The 21,940-nt window shown below is 42.0% G+C and overlaps 1 protein-coding gene across 1 annotated transcript in view; it reads right to left on the minus strand.

The window, feature by feature from the left end:
- Window positions 1–1,430: 1,430 nt before the first annotated feature.
- LOC122558288 (uncharacterized) overlaps window positions 1,431–21,940 on the minus strand; it is a 250,518-nt gene continuing 230,008 nt past the window's right edge. The window contains exons 3-4 of the mRNA XM_087995769.1: window positions 3,642–3,776; window positions 1,431–1,575 (exon numbers count right to left, since the gene is read on the minus strand). Coding sequence (XP_087851895.1) covers window positions 1,520–1,575; window positions 3,642–3,776 — 191 coding nt within the window. The 3' untranslated portion in view covers window positions 1,431–1,519. The remainder of the gene's footprint in view (window positions 1,576–3,641; window positions 3,777–21,940) is intronic.

Below are 21,940 nucleotides of genomic sequence, written 5' to 3' on the forward strand. Positions count from 1 at the left end.
AAATTTGGACATTGGAAATTATGCTGATAATGTCTCGCAAATCTATATTGGCATATTTCTCACAACTTTCTTTTTGACAGACATCTCTGTAAAGATTAAAAGGGAAAATTCACATGACATTGTGCATTATTTAGTATTTTAATTGCCAGTTTTATTTTAGAACAATGACAGGCTGAATAGAAATTTATGTAATGCTTGTTTCTAAATATAACTGGGATATTTAACCTCAAAAGGGTAGGAATTTCCTCATGAAGCAATTGCTTTCAAGGTCAGGACAGTATGTTGGTGCATAGATCCAGCACAGCAGGAAATCACTCAGTCCATCACACCAATGACACTTCTTTGGTAGAATTATCCAATTAATCATTTTTCCTTGCTTAATCCAAATAGATATGATTTGTTTTTCTGTCAAGTGTTTATTCAATTCCTTTTGAAAGTTACTATTGAGTTTGCCTCTACCATATTTTTCAGGCAGTATATTCCAGATCATAACAACTCACTTTGTAAAACACCTGTTCCTCACGTCATTTCTGTTTTCTCACTGTCTATTCTTTCAAAATTATGTTTGATTTTGAACACCCCATCTAGTCTTCTCTTTATCCTCCCTGCCCTGAGCTATTCTGAAACCCTTCCTATCTGGCACTCTTCCAGTAAATCTCTTCTGCACCTTCTTTAACAGCACTCTAAAACTATTCTGCCTAACCAGGGTTTTATAAAAGACTAATACAACGGCCCTGTTATTCTATTCCTTTCTTAATAAAGCTTTCTGCTCTTTTAACAGGCTTCTCAATATTTTCCGGATTCCTTCTAGGATTTTTGCAAATTACAACGACTATCCTCTCACTTTTTCATGCTCCTTTCAAAATTACACAGTTCAGTTCATATTGTCACTCCTACATATTTTCCTCTACAAAAATATATAATATTACACACATTTACATTGAATTTAATCTGCAATTTGTTTATCTATTTCATGAGTCTATGTTCACCTGAAGTCTGTTCCTGTTTTTCTCAATGATTACTGTACTTCAAAATTTCAGGTAATGTACAAACTTTGAAATTAGGCCAAACATATCTAGATTCAGGTGTTAGGATCCCTGTAGAGGCTGACAATGTTTAAAGGATATTTGAATTCTCAATGACCAACTTAAAGAAATTCCATAATAAGATTTTACATTTTAAGACTTCTACTACACCAAATGAAATGAAATCAACATTAACTAAGCATTATTCTGTAGGCAACCACTGCTCAAAATCACAAAAAATAAATTTCTTATTAGTAATTTATTGTACTCAAAATACCCACATCACAGTTTTAAATTACTTTCTACAGAATTGACTTCTTTATGAAAAAAAGCAGTTCAAAGTTACTCCTGGCTTCCAATGGGATTCTCCGTCCATACTTTACCCAGTCATAACATCAAGTGACTCTTGAAGGTCTTTTCCATCTGTCTTCCCAGAATTTCCATATTAACATCCTATGGCACAACCCTTTTTGATAATTAATTCCCCAGCCATGTCAGGACAAATCTCTTTGTGTCCTCTGGCTGAAGCGTTGGTGCCCATGAAAACTCACTAGAAATAAATAAAGTCATTGGATTAAAAAGAGAATAGCAATATTAGTACAAAATTGGCTATGGGACAGAAAGCAAAATCGCTGTAAATGAATCTTTTTCAAACTAATGGGAGATATAGAGTTGCATTCCTCAGAAATCAGTACAGAACCATTGATCCTTTCGATTTATATTAATAACGTGTTATGAATTGAGGTTTATGAGATAGATGGATAGTTTAAAAATTGTTTCTTTCAGTTCACTGATAAAGAATATCATATTACTTGTTATTATATCCACCTGACAACAAGTCTGTGTATTGATAGACCAAATGTCAACTAAGGGCACGTTTCACTGAGCATCTCAGCTGGGCCCATTAGTACAAGCATGACCTCCCAGGCACAGCTCATTTCAATTGCCCTTCCCACTATCTCTCCAACATGTCCATCCTCGGTCTCCTCTCATTGCCAGTGAATCAGACCGCAATTGGAGGAAGAACTCATCTTCCATCTGGGCAGCCTACAGCTCAGAGGACTCAACATTGAGTTCTCCAATTTCAAATAACCTTCCCACTCATCCCCACTCCCATTCCAGCCCCACCTCATCCCTTCCATCCCTCTGATCGACCCCTCTTTCCAGCTATCAACCGGATTCATTCCTCCTAACAACCAATCAGGTTGTACCTACCACCTGTATTCAACAATCACGACATCACAACTCCGCTCCTCTCCACACCCATAATCTTCACCCCCTCTTGATCTGAAACTCGCCGGACCCCCACTCCCATTCCTGAAGAAGGGTAATAACCAAAATGTCGGACTCCTCCCCATATTTCTATAATTATTTCCATGGGAACTGGACCAATTTCTTTGGGCTATAATAGAAGAAGTAGAGACAGCAGTTCCAATTTGCTGCAAGTTTTAAAAATTATGCTTTCAAAAACAGAGCTATGTTGCCTTGTGACACAGATAAGTAAGCAGCTGTGAGCATTGAGAATTTATAACAATATTTTCTTGAGTTTGATTCAGGTGCCTCAGTTGACATTGTGTCCTCACTTTGCTTTCACTAGCAAATCTCAGGAACACCCTGGAAGTAAATGGATGCACACTTAAATTTGAGTGCAAGTTGAAATTGAGTGATTAGTGTATGTTAATAGATCTTTCTTGAGAAGTTGCATGCAAGCAAGTTAGTGATCTTGAGGTAAACACAAATTATTGGATTGGAGCCAGCTTCCTGATGCAACTGCCAGTTTTAACCCATTTTACCAAAATCGATAGGCTCCTCCATTTCCATTTATGTCAGAGCCATAACTACTAGTATATTATTAACCATGGAACCATTGAAATTGATATACGGTAATTGAGGATTTGTAGCATCATTTTTATATGATGTCCATTGATCATCATGGTATGTATGATATAATTTACATAGTGTTTCATTCCTATGTTACTTGCTGATTCCTAAGATTTGTAAATTAGTGCAGTGTCCGAATAAATACTTAACAACCATCAATCTCATGGATATTGCGTGCTGCTAAAATCTACCTATTCCCTCTTTATATTATAGAAACAGAAAGTATTGGAGAAACTCAGCAGGTCTCGCAACATCTGAGGAGACAACAAAGTTAATGTTTCAAGTCCAATATGGCTCTTCTTCTGGTTCTCTTGCATCTTCAGTTTTATTTTATATCTCCAGCATCAGCAGAACTTTGTTTTTATTTGAGTGTTTCCACTTTATATTATTCATTTTCTTTGGGGTCTCTAGCCATGTTCTCCAAATGATAGTGTTATGATCCTTGTATGGTCTTATAATATTCAGAGAGAAATTTACACTTTCAGTTAGATAGCTAGATAGCAAGATCACACAACAAGATTTCATGTTTTAAGATCTTTATTATAACCAATGACTAAAAACATATTAAGTAAATATTATTTTTGTAGGCAATTGCAGAAAGGTACATTTCACTTTTATATTAATCACACATTGAACTCTTAAGAAAGTTAGTCTTTATAGTTCTCAGCTTCTAACAGGTTTATATTTGTCTATTCTTAAAGTAGTAACATTGAGTGACTGCTTCCAAACCCTTACCTTTGATTTTGAAGAAAAAAATAACGATAACGTAAATCCACGACCAGCAGGAAAGTGTACCCAAATAAGTCTTTATCCTCTTGCCGGGATTAATCTCCTGGAATCCTGAGGTGACTGTGAGACATGTCTCTTCAACTAAAGGACATAAAATTTCCACATCTGATTGTGTTAGTTTGCAAAGGCAAGTGCTCTCCTTCCGCTGCTGACCACACAGAATGCTACCTCACTGTAATTTTTATTCATTTGTAGAGAAGCCTTCATCTGATCTTAAAAATGGCTTCCTCTGCGTTCTTCAACAAAGCAATGTGGAATACAAGGATCATAAAGTAGAAATGCTAACTAGCAACCTTTAAGAGCCCAGCTCGCTTTCATTTTGGAATTAAATGGTCAATTTACAGCACAACTGTTTGCAACCTGACATTCTCAACAATTTTGTGTAACTATGGAGACACAGATTCTCCACTGTTAACATGTGGCTGCTATTATCACCAATCACAGACCTTATACCTTCTTCCCTGCAAAACAGTCTCGCCATCTTTTGATCACTAAGTCTGGTGGTTTGATTATTACTGCCTGGAGGACTTCAGAGTAAGTCACGTGACCACTAGCAATTTAGAACATGATAACTTATAAAACTCATTATTGTAACAATTGATCAAGTCATCAAATTGTCAGAGACACATTTTGCTACATTTGTTGCATTTTCCCTCCATTTGTGAGTTTGCCAGCATATGTAGATATTTGACATTAAATCAGCTTTCTTCAATTTCATTCAGTGATTTTCCCCAAAAGTTCTGAACATGTTGTGGACGGGATCATTTTCACTGGTTGGGAGTAGGACTGGAGTCACAGGCCAGGAACGGTAATGGGGCTTAAGATGTCTGTTCCAGCCCCTGCCTGGATTCAATGTAGAATGGGGTTTAATTTCATCAAATGCCACAAGAGTGATTAGATGTCATCATTTCTTTACTTTTCTCAATGCCACCTGATGACAAAGCTCTCTTTCCATTCTCATCACACTCAACTACTTTTTACCTTCTATCATATCTTCAACATGGTGGGCAGCATGGTGGCTGTATGGTTCGCAGCACCAGGGATCCAGGTTCGATTCCGGCCTCGGACGACTGTGTGTGGAGCTGCACGTTCTCCCCGTGTCTGTGTGGGTTTGCTCCGGTTTCCTCCCATAATCCAGAGATGTGCAAGTTAGGTGGATGGGCCATATAAATTGCCCATAGTGTTCAGGGATGTGTTGTTTAAGTGCATTAGTCAGGGGTAAATATAGGAGAATGGGTTTGGGTAGGTTACTCTCCAGAGGGTCGGTGTAGACTTGTTGGGCCAAAGGGCCTGTTTGAACACTGTTGGGATCCATGCCTATACAATTGTAAAATGACACTAAGACATCATTCTTTATCATTTCAAACAATCTCACCTCTTATTTTCCTCTTTTCATGCCACACCACCACGAGTATTCTTTTGTCATTTCCTAATAATTGAACATTGCTAACACCTTCCACCAATTTTCCTGCATGCCAGGTGCATTTTCTTTATTTTCTCTACCTCTCCAGCCGCATTCTAATTTTTTTCTTCGAACAGATCTAGCATATGCAAAAGCTCTACACACCTCCATTCAAAACAATCTCACTTTCACCATCTCTTTCTGCAGAACAAGGCAGTGCTAGGATGAGGAAGAGGATGAGTGGAGGAGACCCCAGCATCACACAGAGAGAGCAAAAACTCCTGAATCTTACTAGCCAAGAAAGAGACATGAGCAGAAGGACATTTCAAACCAGGAGAGTTACAGAAAGCTGCAACTTCAACTGGTGTTCTCCAGACTGCTACCTGTTGGATTTCGCTCTGATATTTTATTTTTTCTCCCTGATCTCTGTCTGACTTCAGATCTTTTTCAACACCAAGAGGTTCCTATAGAAGAACAGGCCTGAGTGAATTTAAGAATGTAATATGACACACTCCACCCCTGCCAGGTAGCAGGTCTGATGTTGTGTTCCCAGAGAACAGATGTGGGTTGTCAAGTGACAGATGCCAATGTCAGTGAACGATGGATGTGTGCAAACTGACGTTTGTGAATTGTGCCATAAAATGTAGTTGCCCAGTGTCATGCATTGAGGTCATTCAAATCAAGTGGCAAGCTGAATCCACCAGGTATGTACTCTGATTTCCTTACTGAAAACAAAAATGCCAGCGATCACAGTGGGTCAGGCAGCATCCTGAGAGAAAGCAAGCAAATGTTTCGAATCCAAGTGACTCTTCATCAGAGCTAAGTGAAGTGTGGAGGGGATAGCATTTATGCAATCGTGGGGAGGTGGGAGGTTGGAGTGCTTGGGTGGGGGGAAGGATGTTCATAGTTCAAATTAAATGATAGGAATGTGAGAATGGCAGAAGAATGGTGTGTCTAACTGCCGGACTTCAAAGAATAGACAGTCCCACTGGAGTTGGGGGGGCGGGGGGAGAGGACGTGATGACGGAGAATGCAACAAGCAAAGCTAAAAGGGATGGTATGGATTCCCAATTTGAAGGTGTTGAACTCAATACTGAGCCCACAAGATTGTAAAGCGCAGAGTTTGAACATGAGATGTTGCTCCTCAAGTTTGTGCTGTGATTTGCTGGAGCATTGCAGCATGCTAAGGACAGACAAGTGGGCATGATAGCAAGACGTTGTGTTAAAATGAACAGCTACTGGAAGGTTGGGTTTATGCTTGCACACAGACTGAAAGTGTTTTTCAAAATGGTCACGAAGTCTGCATTTACACGAGACTGGAGGAGATACAGGTGAAATGCCGCATCATCCGGAGAGGTTGTTTAAGTCCTTGGATGGTGAGCAGTGACAAAGTGAAGGGGCAGGTGTTGCACTTTCTGCAGTAACATGAGAAGGTGCTATGGGAAGGAAGGGGTGGTGTTGGTGTTGGAGGAATGGACCAGGGTGCCCTGGAAGGAATGATTCCAGTGAAATGAGGAATGTGGTGAAGATGCATTTGGTGACAGCATTCTGCTGGTGTTGTTTGAAATGGCGGAGAATGATCCTTTGAATGCAGAGCCTGGTGGGATGAAAAGTGTTGTGAGTGATGGGAAGGGGCAAAGGCGGATGCACGGTTGATAGGTCAGATGTGGTTGAGGGCCCTGTCAACCACAGTGGGCTGGAAACCATGGTTATGGAAGAAGGAAGCCATGTCAGCAGTTTTGGAAGATGGCATCATCTAAACAGATACAGTGTAAGAACATAGAACTTGGAACAGTACAGCACAGCACATGCCCTTCGGCCCTCGATGTTGTGCCGACCTTTTATCCTACTCTAAGATCAAACTAACCTACACACCCTACATTCTACTATCATCCACGTGTCTATCCAACAGTCACTTAAATGACCCGAATGTATCTGACTCTACTACCATTGCTGGCAGTGCATTCCATGCACCCACCACTTTCTGTGTAAAAAATCTCCCAAAACGTGCCTCCAATCTCTTGTGATAGCCATTTCCACCCTGGGTAAAGAAATTCTGGTTATCCACTCTATCCACTCTATCTATGCCTCTCATCATTTTGTACACCTCTATCAAGTCACCTCTCATCCTTCTTCGCTCCAATGAGAAAAGCCCTCGCTCCCTCAACCTTTCTTCAGAGGATATGCACTCTAGTCCAGGTAGCATCCTGGTAAACCTCCACTACACTCGCTCTAAAGGTTCCACATGCTTCCTATAATGAGGTGACCAGAACCGAACACAATACTCCAAGCGTGGTCTCACTAGGGCTTTATAAAGCTGCAGCATAACCTTGTGGCTTTTAAACTCAATCCCCTGCTAATGAAAGCCAATGCATCACACGCCTCCTTAACAACCCTATCAACTTCGGTGGCAACTTTGAGGGATCTATGTACATGGATCCTAACATCCCGCTGTTCTGCCAAGAATCATGCCCTTAACCCAGTAATCTGCACTCAAATTCGACCTTCCAAAATCAATCACTTCACACTTTTCCAGGTTGAACTCCACCTGCCACTTCTCAGCCCAGCTCTGCATTCTATCAATGTCCTGTTGCAACCTACAACGGCCCTCCACACTATCCACAACTCCATCAACCACTGTGTCATTGGCAAACTTTACCCACCTTTCCAGTTTCTTATCCAAGTCATTTATAAAATTCACAAAGAGCAGAGCTCCCAGAACAGATCCCTGCAGAACACCACTGGTCACCAAGCTATAGGCTAAACACTTTCCATCTACTACCATCCTGTGTCTTCTATGGGCCAATCACTTTTATATCCAGACAGCCAAATTTCCCTGTCTCTAATGCCTCCTTACTTTCTGAATAAGTCTACCATGGGAATCTTACCAAACATCTTACTAAATTCCATGTACACCACATCCATTGCTCTACCTTCATCGATGTGTTTTATCACATCCTCAAAGGATTCAGCAAGACTTGTGAGACGTGACCTGCCCCTCACAAAGCCATGTTGACTATCTCTAATCAAGCTACGCTTTTCCAAATAATCATAAATCCTGTCTCTCAGAATCCTCTACAATAATTTGTCCACTACCAACGTAAGACTGACTGGTCTGTAATTCCCAGGTGTGTCCCTATTCCTTTTCTTGAACAAGGGAATAACTTTTGCCACCCTCCAATCATCTGGCACAATTCCAGTAAACAGTGAGGACACAAAGATCATCGCCAAAGGCACAGCAATCTCTTCTCTCACTTTGGGTATAACCCTTCTGACCCAGATCTATCTTTATGTTTTTCAAAATTTCCAGCACATCCTCCTTAACATCAACCTGTTTGAGCTTATCAGCCTGTTTCACTCTGTCCTCACAAACGACAAGGTCCCTGTCGGTAGTGAATACTAAGCAAAGTATTCATTAAGGACCTCCCCTACCTCCTCGGACTCCAGGCACAAATTCCCTCTATTAACCCTGATTGGCCCGACACTCACTCTGGCCATCCTCTTGTTCCTCACATAACTGTAGAATGCCTTGGGGTTTTCCTTAATCCTACCCACCAAGGCTTTTTTATGCCCTCTTCTCGCTCTTCTAAGTCCATTCTTCAGTTCCTTCCTGGCTACCTTGTAACCCTCTGGAGCCCTGTCTGATCCTTGCATCATCAACCTTAAGTAAGTTTCCTTCTTCCTCTTGACTAGATGTAAGTAAAGGAACTGGGAGAACGGGATGAAATCCTTGTAAGGCTTGGAGTGGGAAGAGCTTTAGTAATGGCAGCTTTAGACGTCAGTAGCTTTGTAGCGATGGCAACGGACAGTTTATTCACCAAAATGGAGACATGGAGGTCATGAAAAGGAAGGAAAGTGTTGGAAATGGATGATGTGAAAATTATAGAGGGGTGGAAATTGAAGGGAAAATTAACAAATTTCTCAAGGCCCAGGCGAGAGCATGAAGCTGCACCAAAACAGTGCTGTAAAAAGAATTGTGGGTGGGGACCAGTTAGGACTGGAATAAGGATTGTTCCACATAATCCATAAAGAGGCAGGGTATAGCTGGGACCCATGTGGGAGCCCACAGCCACTCCTTTGACTTGGCAGAAGTGACATGAATTAAAGAAGAACTTCTTCAGAGAAAAAATAAGTTCAGCCAGGTGGAGGAGAGTGGTCGTGGATAGGGATTGTTCAGGCCTCTGGTTGAGGAATAAGCTCAGAGCCCTCAGACCATCGTGGCGGGGGGGGTCACGGTGGGGTGGAGGTATAGAGGGTTTGGTCATCCATGGTGAACAGGAGGCAGTTAGGGCCAGGGAACTGCAAATTGTAAATATGGTGGAAGGTATCAGAGGAATCATGGATGTACATGTGGAAGGGTATGACTAAGGGGAGAGAAGGTAGAGTTAAGATAGGAGGAAATGAGTTCGGTGAGGCAGGAATAGGATCAGTGTATCCATTGTATCAGCCTGCTCCTGCCTCAACAAATTCATTTCCTCCCACTTTGACAAGGATCAGTGCTGGATCCACTACTTTTTTGTCATTTATATAAATGAGTTGGATGTGAATACAGAAGGTAAGGTTAGTAAGTTTGCAGATGACACCAAAATTGGAGGTGTGGATAGAGAAGAATATACCTCAGATTACAACAGGATCTTGATCAGATGGGCAAATTGGCCGAGGAGTGACAGATGGAGATTAATTTAGGTAAATATGAGGTGCTGTGTTTTGGAATGGAAGGACTTAGACATTTAATGGTAAGGTCCTGGGGAGTGTGGCCAAACAAAGAAACCTTGGGGTGCAGGTTTATAGTTTTTTGAAAGCAGAGTTGCAGGTAGACAGGGCAGTGAAGAAGGCGTTTGGTACTCTTGCCTTTATTGATCAGTGCATTGAATATAGGAGTTGGGCGGTCATGTTGCAGCTGTACAGGACATTGGTTAGGCTATTTTTGGAATACTGCATTCAATTCTGGTCTCCCTGCTATAGGTAAAATGTTGTGAAACTAGAAAGGGTTCAGAAAAGATTTATAAGAATGTTGCCAGAGTTAGAGGGTTTGAGCAAGCAAGGCTGAATAGGCTGGGGCTGTTTTCCCCGGAGTGTCGGAGGCTGAGGGATGACCTTATAGAAGTTTACAAATTATGAGAGACATGGATAGGATGAGTCCGAAACTAGATGGCATAGATTTAAAGTGAGAGGGGAAAGATTTAAAAGGCACCTCAGAGGCAACTTTTTCACGCAGAGGGTGGTGTGTGTATGGAATGAGTTGCTAGAGGAAGTGGTGGAGGCTGGTACAATTACAACATTTAAAAGACATCTGGATGTGTATATGAATAGGAAGAGATTAGAGGGATTATAGGCCAAATGCTGGCAAATGGGAATAGATTAATTTATAATATCTGATTGGCATGGACAAAGTAGACCAAAGGGTCTGTTTCCCTGCTGTACATCTCTATGACTCTAATATATTTGGATTTTCAGGTGTATGATAAGGTGCCACACATTAGGCTATTCAATAAGATTACAGCCGATGATGTTAGAGGTATTATATTAGCATGGACAGACGCTTGGCTAACTAATATTTGGGGTAAGGGGTACATTTTCAGGATGGCAATCTGTAACTGGTGGACTACCACAGGAATCAGTGCTACAATATAGTAATTGTACTCACCTCTACCACTTCCTCTGGCAGCTCATTCCACATACACACCACCTTCTGTGTGAAAATATTACCCTTCAGTCTCTTTTAAATCTTTCCCCTCTCACCTTAAACCTATGTCCTCTAGTTGTAGACTCCTACGTTGGGGAAAAGACCTTAGCTGCACACCTCATCTGTGCCCCTCATGATTTTATAAACTTCTGTAAGGTCACCCCTCAGCCTCCTTTGCTCCAAGGATAAAAGTACTAGCCTAACTAACCTTATAATACAAACCTTCCAGCATCGGTAACTTACTTGTACATCTTTTTCACACCTTTTCCAGTTTAATAACATCCTTCCTATAACAGGGCAACCAGAATTGTACACAGTACTCTAAATGTAGCTTAACCAATGCCTTGTACAGCCGTAACATGATGCAATGTTTGTCTTTATTTCAAAGGGTATGAAGTAAAGAAATAGAGAGCTTTTGTTAAAATTATACAAGAAATGAGTCAGACAACAGATAGACTACTATGAACAGTTTCAGTTACTTATCCAAAGAAAGATACACTGGCATTGGAACTAGTCCAGAAAAGGTTCACTCAACTGATACAAAAATAGAAATTGCTGGAGAAACTCAGCAGGTTTGGCAGCATGTGTGAGAAGAAAGCAGAGGTAATGTTTCGAGTCATCAGAACTGCTGGATTCAGTACTGGACTCAAAATGTTAATTCTCTTTTCTTCCCACAGATGCTACCAGACATGCTGAGCTTCGCCAGCAATTTCTGTTTTTGTTTCAGATCTTCAGCATCTGCAGTTCTTTGTTTTATTTACTAAACTGATACCAGGCTTAGAGAAACTGTCTTATGAGGAGAGGTTGCCGAGGTTGGACTTGTAGGGAATGGAATTTAGAAGAATGAGAGACAGTCGATTGAACAACAAATGACAGACATTTAGAAGCATTAATCTTTAGAGGGATCTTGGGGTGCAAGTACATAGCTCCCTAAAAGTGGCAACACAAGTGGATAAGGTGGTAAATAAGGCATATGGCATGCTTACATTAATTGGTCATGGCATGATGCATCAGTATAAAACTTTACTCAGGCCACATTTGGAGGATTGTGTGAAGTTCTGGTTGTCGCACCATAGGAAGGAGATGAAGGGATGGAGAGGGTGTAAACGAAGTTTACCAGAATGTTGCTTGGGATGGAGTGCATTAGTTATAGGGAGAGGTTGGACTTGGATTGCTTTCGCTAGTGTGTCAGAGGCTGAGGGGTGACCTGGCAAATTATATAAAATTATGAGAGACATAGATTGGTGGAAATGTCAAATACTAGAGGGGAAAGGTTTAAGGTGAGAAGGGCAAAGTTTAAAGGAGATATGCAAGGCAAGTATTTTACTCAGAGGATGGTAGGTCCCTATGCTGCTGGGGAGTTAGTACAAGCAGATATGATACTAACTTTTATGCGGCATTTAGAGACAAGGAATAGAGAGATATGCACCATGTATAGGCAGATGGGATTAGTTTAGAACATAGAACATAGAGCATAGAACATAGAAGAATACAGCGCAGTACAGGCCATTTGGCCCTCGATGTTGCACCGATCCAAGCCCACCTAACCTACACTAGCCTCCATATGCCTATCCAATGCCCGCTTAAATGCCCATAAAGAGGGAGAGTCCACCACTGCTGCTGGCAGTGCATTCCATGAACTCACGACTCGCTGAGTAAAGAACCTACCCCTAACATCTGTCCTATACCTACCACCCCTTAATTTAAAGCTATGCCCCCTCGTAATAGCTGACTCCATACGTGGAAAAAGATTCTCACGGTCAACCCTATCTAAACCCCTAATCATCTTGTACACCTCTATCAAGTCACCCCTAAACCTTCTTTTCTCCAATGAAAACAACCCCAAGTGCCTCAGCCTTTCCTCATACGATCTTCCTACCATACCAGGCAACATCCTGGTAAACCTCCTCTGCACCCATTCCAGTGCCTCCCCATCCTTCCTATAGTATGGCGACCAAAACTGCACACAATACTCCAGGTGCGGCCGCACCAGAGTCTTATACAACTGCAACATGATCTCAGGACTCCAGAACTCAATTCCTCTACCAATAAAAGCCAGTGCGCCATATGCCTTCTTCACTGCACTATTTACCTGGGTGGCAACTTTCAAAGATCTGTGTACATGGACACCAAGATCCCTCTGCTCATCCACACTACCAAGTATCCGACCATTAGCCCAGTACCCCATCTTTTTGTTATTCTTACCAAAGTGAATCACCTCACACTTAGCTACATTGAACTCCATTTGCCACCTTTCTGCCCAGTTCTGCAGCTTATCTATATCCCGCTGTAACCTGCCACATCCTTCCTCACTGTCAACAACTCCTCCGACTTTCGTATCATCCGCAAACTTGCTCACCCAACCTTCTAGCCCCTCCTCCAGGTCATTTATAAAAATGACAAACAGCAATGGTCCCAAAACAGATCCTTGCGGAACACCGCTAGTAACGGCACTCCAAGATGAACCTTTACCATCAACTACTACCCTCTGTCTTCTTCCAGCCAGCCAATTCCTAATCCAAACCTCCAACTCACCCTCAATGCCATACCTCTGTATTTTTTGAAGTAGCCTACCATGGGGAACCTTATCAAACACCTTACTAAAATCCATATACACCACATCTACCGCTTTCCCCTCGTCCATCTCCTTAGTCACCCTCTCAAAGAATTCAATAAGGTTTGTGAGGCACGACCTGCCCTTCACAAAACCATGCTGACTATCCTTGATGACATTATTCCTATCCAGATGTTCATAAATCCTATCCCTTACAATTCTCTCTAAGACTTTGCCCACAACAGAAGTGAGACTCACTGGCCTATAGTTACTAGGGTTATCCCTACTCCCCTTTTTGAACAAGGGAACCACATTTGCTAGCCTCCAGTCTTCTGGCACTACTCCTGTAGATGAGGACATAAAAATCAAGGCCAATGGCTCTGCAATCTCCTCCCTTGCTTCCCAGAGAATCCTAGGATGAATGCCATCAGGCCCAGGGGACTTATCTATTTTCACCCTTTCCAGAATTTCCAACACCTCTTCTCTACATACCTCAAAGCCATTCATTCTACTTAATTGTGACTCAATATTCACATCGGCAACAATGTCCTGTTCCTGAGTGAATACTGACGAAAAGTATTCATTCAGTGTCTCCCCAATCTCTTCAGCCTCCACACGCAACTTCCCACTACTATCCTTGACTGGACCTATTCCTACCCTAGTCATTCTTTTATTCCTGACATACCTATAGAAAGCCTTAGGGTTTTCCCTAATCCTACCAACTAAGGACCTTTCATGTCCCCTCCTTGCTGCTCTTAGCTCTCTCCTCAGGTCCTTCCTGGCTACCTTATAACTCTCAATCGCCCCAATTGAACCTTCACGCCTCATCTTTACATAGGCCGCCCTCTTCCACTTAACAAGGGATTCCAAATCCTTATTAAACCACGGCTCCCTCACACGACCCTTTCCTCCCTACCTGACAGGTACATACTTATCAAGGACACTCAATAGTTGCTCCTTGAACAAGCTCCACATATCAATTACGCCCTTGCCTTGAAGCCTACTTTTCCAAGCCACGCATCCTAAGTCATGCCTCACCGCATCATAATTTCCCTGCCCCCAGCTATAACTCTTACCCTGCAGTGCACACTCCCTCTCCATCACTAGAGTAAAAGTCACCGAATTGTGGTCACTGTCCCCAAAGTGCTCACCTACCTCTAATTCTAACACCTGGCCTGGTTCATTACCCAGAACCAAATCCAGTATGGCCTCACCTCTTGTTGGCCTATCTACATATTGTGTCAGGAAACCATCCTGCACACATTAGACAAACACCGATTCATCTAACGAACTAGAACTATAGCTTTCCCAATCAATATCAGGAAAGTTAAAGTCCCCCATAACAACCACCCTATTACTTTCATTCTTCTCCTGAATCATCCTCGCAATCCTTTCTTCTACGTTTCTAGGACTATTAGGAGGCCTGTAAAAAACTCCTAACAAGGTGACCTCACCTTTCCTATTCCTAACCTCAGCCCAAACTACCTCAGATGGCGAGTCTTCATCCATCGTCCTTTCCACTGCTGTAATACGATCTTTGACAAGCAATACCACACCTCCCCATCTTTTACCCCCCACCTCTGACCCTACTAAAACATTTAAACCCTGGAACCTGCAACAGCCAATCCTGTCCCTGTTCTACCCATGTCTCCGTAATAGCCACAACATCGAAGTCCCAGGTACCAATCCACGCTGCAAGTTCACTTACCTTATTTCGTATACTTTTTGCATTGAAGTATACACACTTCAAGCCACTTTCCAGTTTACAGGCACCTTCCTTTGAGATTGATGCCATGTTCCTAACCTCCCTACACGCCAGGTCCTGCACCCTAAAGCTACAGTCTAGGTTCCCATGCCCCTGCAGAATTAGTTTAAACCCCCCTCAAGAGCACTAGCAAACCTCCCGCCAAGGATACTGGTGCCCCTCAGGTTCAGGTGTAGACCATCCTGTTTATAGAGGTCTCACCTTCCCCAGAAAGAACCCCAGTTATCCAAATACCGGAATCCTTCCCTCCTGCACCATCCCTGTAGCCACGCATTTAACTGTTCTCTCTCCCTATTCCTCGACTCTCTATCACGTGGCACGGGTAACAAACCAGAGACAACAACTGTGTTCGTTCTAACTCTGAGCTTCCAGCCTAGCTCCCTGAAAGCCTGCCTAACATCCTCAGCCCTCCTCCTACCTATGTCATTGGTGCCAATGTGGACCACGATTTCGGGCTGCTCCCCCTCCCCCTTAAGGACCCGGAAAACGCGATCAGAGACATCACGTACCCTTGAACCTGGGAGACAACAGACCAAACATGAGTCTCTCTCGCCCCCACAAAACCGCCTATCTGTGCCCCGAACTATCAAGTCCCCAATTACTATTGCTCTGCTCTTCTCCACCCTTCCCTTCTGAGCAACGGGGACAGGCTCCGTGCCAGAGGCCTGAGCCCCATTACTTACCCCTGGTAAGTCCCCCCCCCCCCCCACAAGTATCCAAAACAGTATACTTGTTCTTGAGGGGAACGGCCGCAGGGGGTCCCTGCAATGGCTGCTTCCTCCTAGTCCCCCTCACTGTCACCCATCTGTTTAGGGATGGTATCGTGGTTGGCGCAGACATGGTGGACTAAAAGGTTTGTTCTTGTGCTGAACTGTTCTATGTTCTTTGAAACATATAAGATTCTAAGGGACTTGATGGGGTATATATGGAAAGGTTGTTTCCCCTTGTGGGAGAATCAAGGGCCACAGTGTCTCAAAAAGAGGATTGTGCATTAAGACAGAGATAAGGACGAATTTCTTCTCTCAGAGGGCAGTGAATCTGTGGAGTTCTTTACTATGGAGAGTTGTTGAGGTTAAGTCATTAAGTATATTCAAGGTTAAGACAGACGGATTTTTAATCAGTATGGGAATTAAGGAATACGGAAAAGGCAGAAAAGTTGAATGAAGGATTATCAGACCAGCCATGATCTCATTGAATGGTGGACCAGACTCAATGGGAGAATGGACTATTTCCGCTCCTATGTCTTATGGTGTATTTGTAATGCAATTTATCTAAACTGATTTGACTTTAAGCAGGTGAGAATTTTCTCATCTAGCTTGCAAAAGTTGCAAAGTAATTTGCCTCAGGCTGCTTGGTGGCTGATGTTTGCAACCTTCTTTTAATCAAAGAAGTGAAAGTCATAAAATTGAAATGGCTGATTGGCTTTTTTCTTTTCTAAAGATTCAACTGAGTTAGAAATGTAGAGAGAAGTTGCAAGATAGGCAGATATAACTGTCTGATCTTATATAGTATAACTCTTCAAAGTTTCCATTGTACTGGGAAGCTCTTTTCTTTCAGTCAAACCTATATTAAAATATAGCTGCATTTAATAAAAGCTGACATTTGTTCCATGAAAGGCTATTAGTCCTTAATTAAACTGTTGGTGCAGGAAACCCATATTTTCTTTAATTTTCACATAAAGACATAGTCTGTACTTTTGATTATTGTTACAGTACCAAAAAGCATCAACGCTATTTTTTAATCTGTTAAATGTTATTATTTGTTGATAAAAAGCATCAAACTCTCTAAATGTTGATCTGTTTTTATAGCAGTAAATATATACTGATGATCATTTAATTTCTGATCTTCTAATTAAAGTATTGCAGATTTCAACATCTGCCTTATCTCAGTCAACCTATTTAAATGCCCTTTTTGACTTTTGATCATGAATAATTTATAAGATCTAATTTATCTGTTTTTACAATGCCTGACCGGGTTTAAAAGATTTTAAAATTTTGATTATTTTTCTCCAAGTATTTGCAACAATGTTCTCAGCATTTGTGATCCTTTACAATCTAGACTTAATAGCATTTAATCTTTAATCTCTAAATATTATAGCACGAAAGAATTAAACTTTTTGCATTTTAATTAATTTTATATTTGTTCAATTTACTTTTACGATTATGATTTATGCTATTTTATGCACACTGCAAAAATATGCTTTTTACATTATTCAGATTACACTTTGTGAAACAGTGAAATTTTCAATTTAAATAAAAAGTCAATAATAAAGGAAATTTTTTTTAGAATTTACCAATAATCTTGTGAATAAATCTCACGCAAATAAAACTGACTTTGAGAACATGCAATAAATTAAAGTAGGACAGTTTTGCATACTGTTATGCTCTACTTGACCATTCCATAATTAAAACGTATGACCCAGTTTTAGTTCCAGGGTGTCCAGATAGTTTTCAACGGTGAGAGACATTACATAGTTGAGAAACTCACCCGCTGCCCCAGAGATGGTGATGGCCAGTATTCAACACTGATTATCTCCTGGATAAAGTGAGTCAATTAGGACTGCAGATACTGGAGAGTCAGAGTCAATAAAGTGTGGCATTGTAAAAGGCACAGCAAGTCAGGCAGCATCTGAAGAGCAAGACAGTCGATGTTTCGGGTATTTTGGGTCCTGATGAAGGATTATGCTGGAAATGTCGACTCTCTTGCTCCTCAGATGCTGCCTGATGTGCTGTGACTTTTCTAGCGCCACACTTTAACAACTCACTTTATCCGGGAGTCACTTTGAGTTCTTTAGCCAGCATTCCAGCCAACCAGTCTTTCTTTAGACTATGACTGGATCATGGGAGGGAGATGATTAAATATGAGGGTAAGCTAATGGAAGACTGTAATAGTTTCTTCAGCTATATAAAGGGCAAAAGAGAGGCAAATGTGGACAATAGGCTGCTGGAAAATAATGCTGGAGAGATAGTAGTGGGGAACAAGGAATGGCTGAGGATCTGAATAATTACTTGGCATCAGTCTTCACGATGGAAGACTTGAGTAATATCCCAAATATTCAAGAGAGTGAGGGAGCAGAGCTGAGTATGGTGGCCATCATCAAGTAGAAGGTGTGAGAAAAGCTGAATGGCTTGAAGATGGATAAATCACCCCAACCAGATGGACTACACCCCAGAGTTAAAAGGGAGATAGCTAGAGATAGTGGAGGCATTAGTGGTGATCTTTCAGGAATCACGTGAATCAGGGAGGGTCCCAGAGGACTGGAAAATCGCTAACATTACACTCCTGTTTAAAAAGGCAAAAGACTGAAAATTACAGACTTGACAATGTGTTGCTGGAAAAGCATAACAGGTCAGGCAGCATCCAAGGAGCAGGAAAATCGACATTTCAGGCTGGAGCCCTTTGTCAGGATTTTCCTGCTCCTCAAATGCTGCCTGACCTGCTGTGCTTTTCCAGCAACACACTCTCAATTCTGATCTCCAGCATCTGCAGACCTCGCTGTCTCCTAGAAAACTCCAGACTGATAGCCTAATGTCGGTCTTGGGTAAGATTCTGGAATCCATTGTGAAGAATGAGATTTCTGAATACTTGGAAGTGTATGGATAAATAGGGCAAAGTCAGCATGGTTTTATCAAGGGGAGGACATGCCTCAATAATCTGCTAGAATTTTTTGAGCAAGTAATGAGCAGGTTATACCAAGGAGAACCAATGGATGTTATCTACCTGGATGTCAAAAAAGCCTTTGACAAGGTGCTGCACAAGAGCTACTGAATAAGATAAGGGCTCATGGTGTTTTAGGTAAGGTACTAGTGTGATAGCATAGTTGGATAGAAGCTTTGCTGTTTGGCATAAAGCAGAGAGTGAGGATAAAAGTATCCTTCTCAGGATAGCAGCAGGTGACAAGTGCTGTTCCACAAGTTTCAGTGTTGAAACCACAACTTTTCACTTATACATTCATGATTTGAATGAAGAAACTGTGGGTATTCTGGGTATGTTTGCAGATGATACAAAGATAGGTAAAGGGACAGGCAGCATTGAGGAGGTGGGAGGCTGCAGAAGGATTTGGACTGGTTCGGAGATTGGGCAAAGAAGTGGCAGATGGAGCACAATGTGAGGTCATGCATTTTGGTAGGAAGAAAAGAGGCATGAACTATTTTCTAAATGGTGGAAAATTCAGAAGTCTGAAGTGCAAAGAGACTTGTGAGTTCTAGTACAGGATTCTATTCATCTAAACTTTCAGGCTGAGTCAGTCGTTAGAAAGGCAAGTGCAATGATGGCATTTATTTTGAGAGGACAAATATAAAAGCAGGGATGTACTTCTGAGGCTCTATAAGGCCCTGGTTAGATCACATTTGCAGTATTGTGTGCAGCTTTGGGCCCCATATCTCAGGAAAGATGTACTGGCCCTGGAGTGTGTTCAGAGGAAGTTCGCGAGAATGGTCCCAGGAATGAAAAGCTTAATTTATGAGGAACCTTTGAGGACTCTGGATCCACAGTGGATGAAGTTTAGAAGGATGAGGGGAGGATCTAATTGAAACATACAGAATACTGAATGGCCTGGACAGCGTGGATCTTGGGAAGATGTTTTCATTGGTTGGAGAGACTAGGATTTGAGAGCACATCCTTAGAGTAAAGGGAAGACCATTTAGAATGGAGATAAGGAGAAACTCAGAAAGTTAAAAGAAAAAAGGTATAACATAGCAAAGATAAGTGGGAAAACGGAGGACTGGGAAGCTTTTAAAGAACAACAGAGAATTACGAAGAAGGAATTACGCAGAGAAAAAATGAGGTACGAAGGTAAACTGGCCAAAAATATAAAGGAGGATAGTAAAAGCTTTTTTAGGTTTGTGAAAGGCAAAAAAATGGTTAAGACTAAAATTGGGCCCTTGAAGACAGAAACAGGGGACTATATTACAGGGAACAAAGAAATGGCAGAAGAATTGAATTGGTACTTCAGATCTTGGTTCACTGGGGAAGACACAAGCAATCTCCCTGAGGTAACAGTGGCTGAAGGACCTGAACTTAAGGGAATTTATATTTGCCAGGAATTGGTGCTGGAGAGACTGTTAGGTCTGAAGGTTGATAAGCCCCCAGGGCCTGATGTTCTACATCCCAGGGTACTGAAGGGGGTGGTTCAAGAAATCGTGGATGCGTTGGTGATTATTTTCCAGAGTTCGATAGATTCGGGATCAGTTCCTGCGGATTGAAGGGTGGCTAATGTTGTACCACTTTTTAAAAAAGGTGGGAGAGAGAAAGCAGGGAAATTATAGACCAGTTAGTCTGACTTCAGTGGTGGGAAAGATGCAAAGAGACTTGTGAGTTCTAGTACAGGACTCTATTCATCTAAACTTTCAGGCTGAGTCAGTCGTTAGAAAGGCAAATGCAATGATGGCATTTATTTTGAGAGGACAAATATAAAAGCAGGGATGTACTTCTGAGGCACTATAAGGCCCTGGTTAGATCACATTTGCAGTATTGTGTGCAACTTTGGGCCCCATATCTCAGGAAAGATGTACTGGCCCTGGAGTGTAAAGGATGAAATTACGACACATCTGGATAGTAGTAACAGGATAGGTCAGAGTCAGCATGGATTTATGAAGGGGAAATCATGCTTGACTAATCTTCTGGAATTGTTTGAGGATGTAACTCTGAAGATGGACGAGGGAGATCCACTAGGTGTAGTGTACCTGGACTTTCAGAAAGCTTTTGATAAAGTCCCACATAGGAGGTTAGTGAGCAAATTTAGGGTGCATGGTATTGGGGGAAAAGTACTAACTTGGATTGAAAGTTGGTTGGCTGACAGAAAACAAAGAGTAGTGATAAACGGCTCCATTTCAGAATGGCAGGCAGTGACCAGTGGGGTACCGCAGGGATCAGTGCTGGGACCGCAGCTTTTTACAATATATATTAATGATATAAAAGATGGTATTAGTAATAACATTAGCAAATTTGCTGATGATTCTAAGCTGGGTGGCAGGGTGAAATGTGAGGAGGATGTTAGGAGATTACAGGGTGACCTAGACAGGTTAGGTGAGTGGTCAGATGCATGGCAGATGCAGTTTAATGTGGATAAATATATGGTGGCAAGAACAAGAAGGCAGATTACTACCTAAATGGAATCAATTTAGGTAAAGGGGCAGTACAAAGAGATCTGGGTGTTCTTGTACACCAGTCAATGAAGGTAAGCATGCAGGTACAGCAGTTAGTGAAGAAGGCTAGTAGCATGCTGGCCTTCATAACAAGAGGGATTGAGTATAGAAGCAAAGAGGTTCTTCTGCAGCTGTACAGGGCCCTGGTGAGACCACACCTGGAGTATTGTGTGCAGTTCTGGTCTCCAAATTTGAGGAAAGACATTCTGGCTATTGAGGGAGAATTCCTAGAGGTCAATTCCTGGAATGGCGGGACTACCTTACGCTGAAAGACTGGAGCGACTGGGCTTGTATACCCTTGAGTTTAGAAGACTGAGAGGGGATCTGATTGAGACATATAAGATTATGAAAGGATTGGACACTCTGGAAGCAGGAAACATGTTTCTGCTGATGGGTGAGTGCCGAACCAGAGGACACAGCTTAAAAATACGGGGTAGACCATTTAGGACAGAGATGAGGAGAAACTTCTTCACCCAGAGAGTGGTGGCTGTGTGGAATGCTCTGTCCCAGAGGGCAGTGGAGGCCCACTCTCTGGATTCATTTAAGAAAGAGTTGGATAGAGCTCTCAAGGATAGTGGAATCAAGGGTTATGGAGATAAGGCAGGAACAGGATACTGATTAAGGATGATCAGCCATGATCATATTGAATGGTGGTGCAGGCTCGAAGGGCAGAATGGCCTACTCCTGCACCT

Source organism: Chiloscyllium plagiosum, unplaced genomic scaffold, assembly GCF_037043375.1.
Source record: "Chiloscyllium plagiosum isolate Xiang-an unplaced genomic scaffold, Cpla_swu_hap1 HiC_scaffold_17, whole genome shotgun sequence".
Taxonomy (NCBI): Eukaryota; Metazoa; Chordata; class Chondrichthyes; order Orectolobiformes; family Hemiscylliidae; genus Chiloscyllium; species Chiloscyllium plagiosum.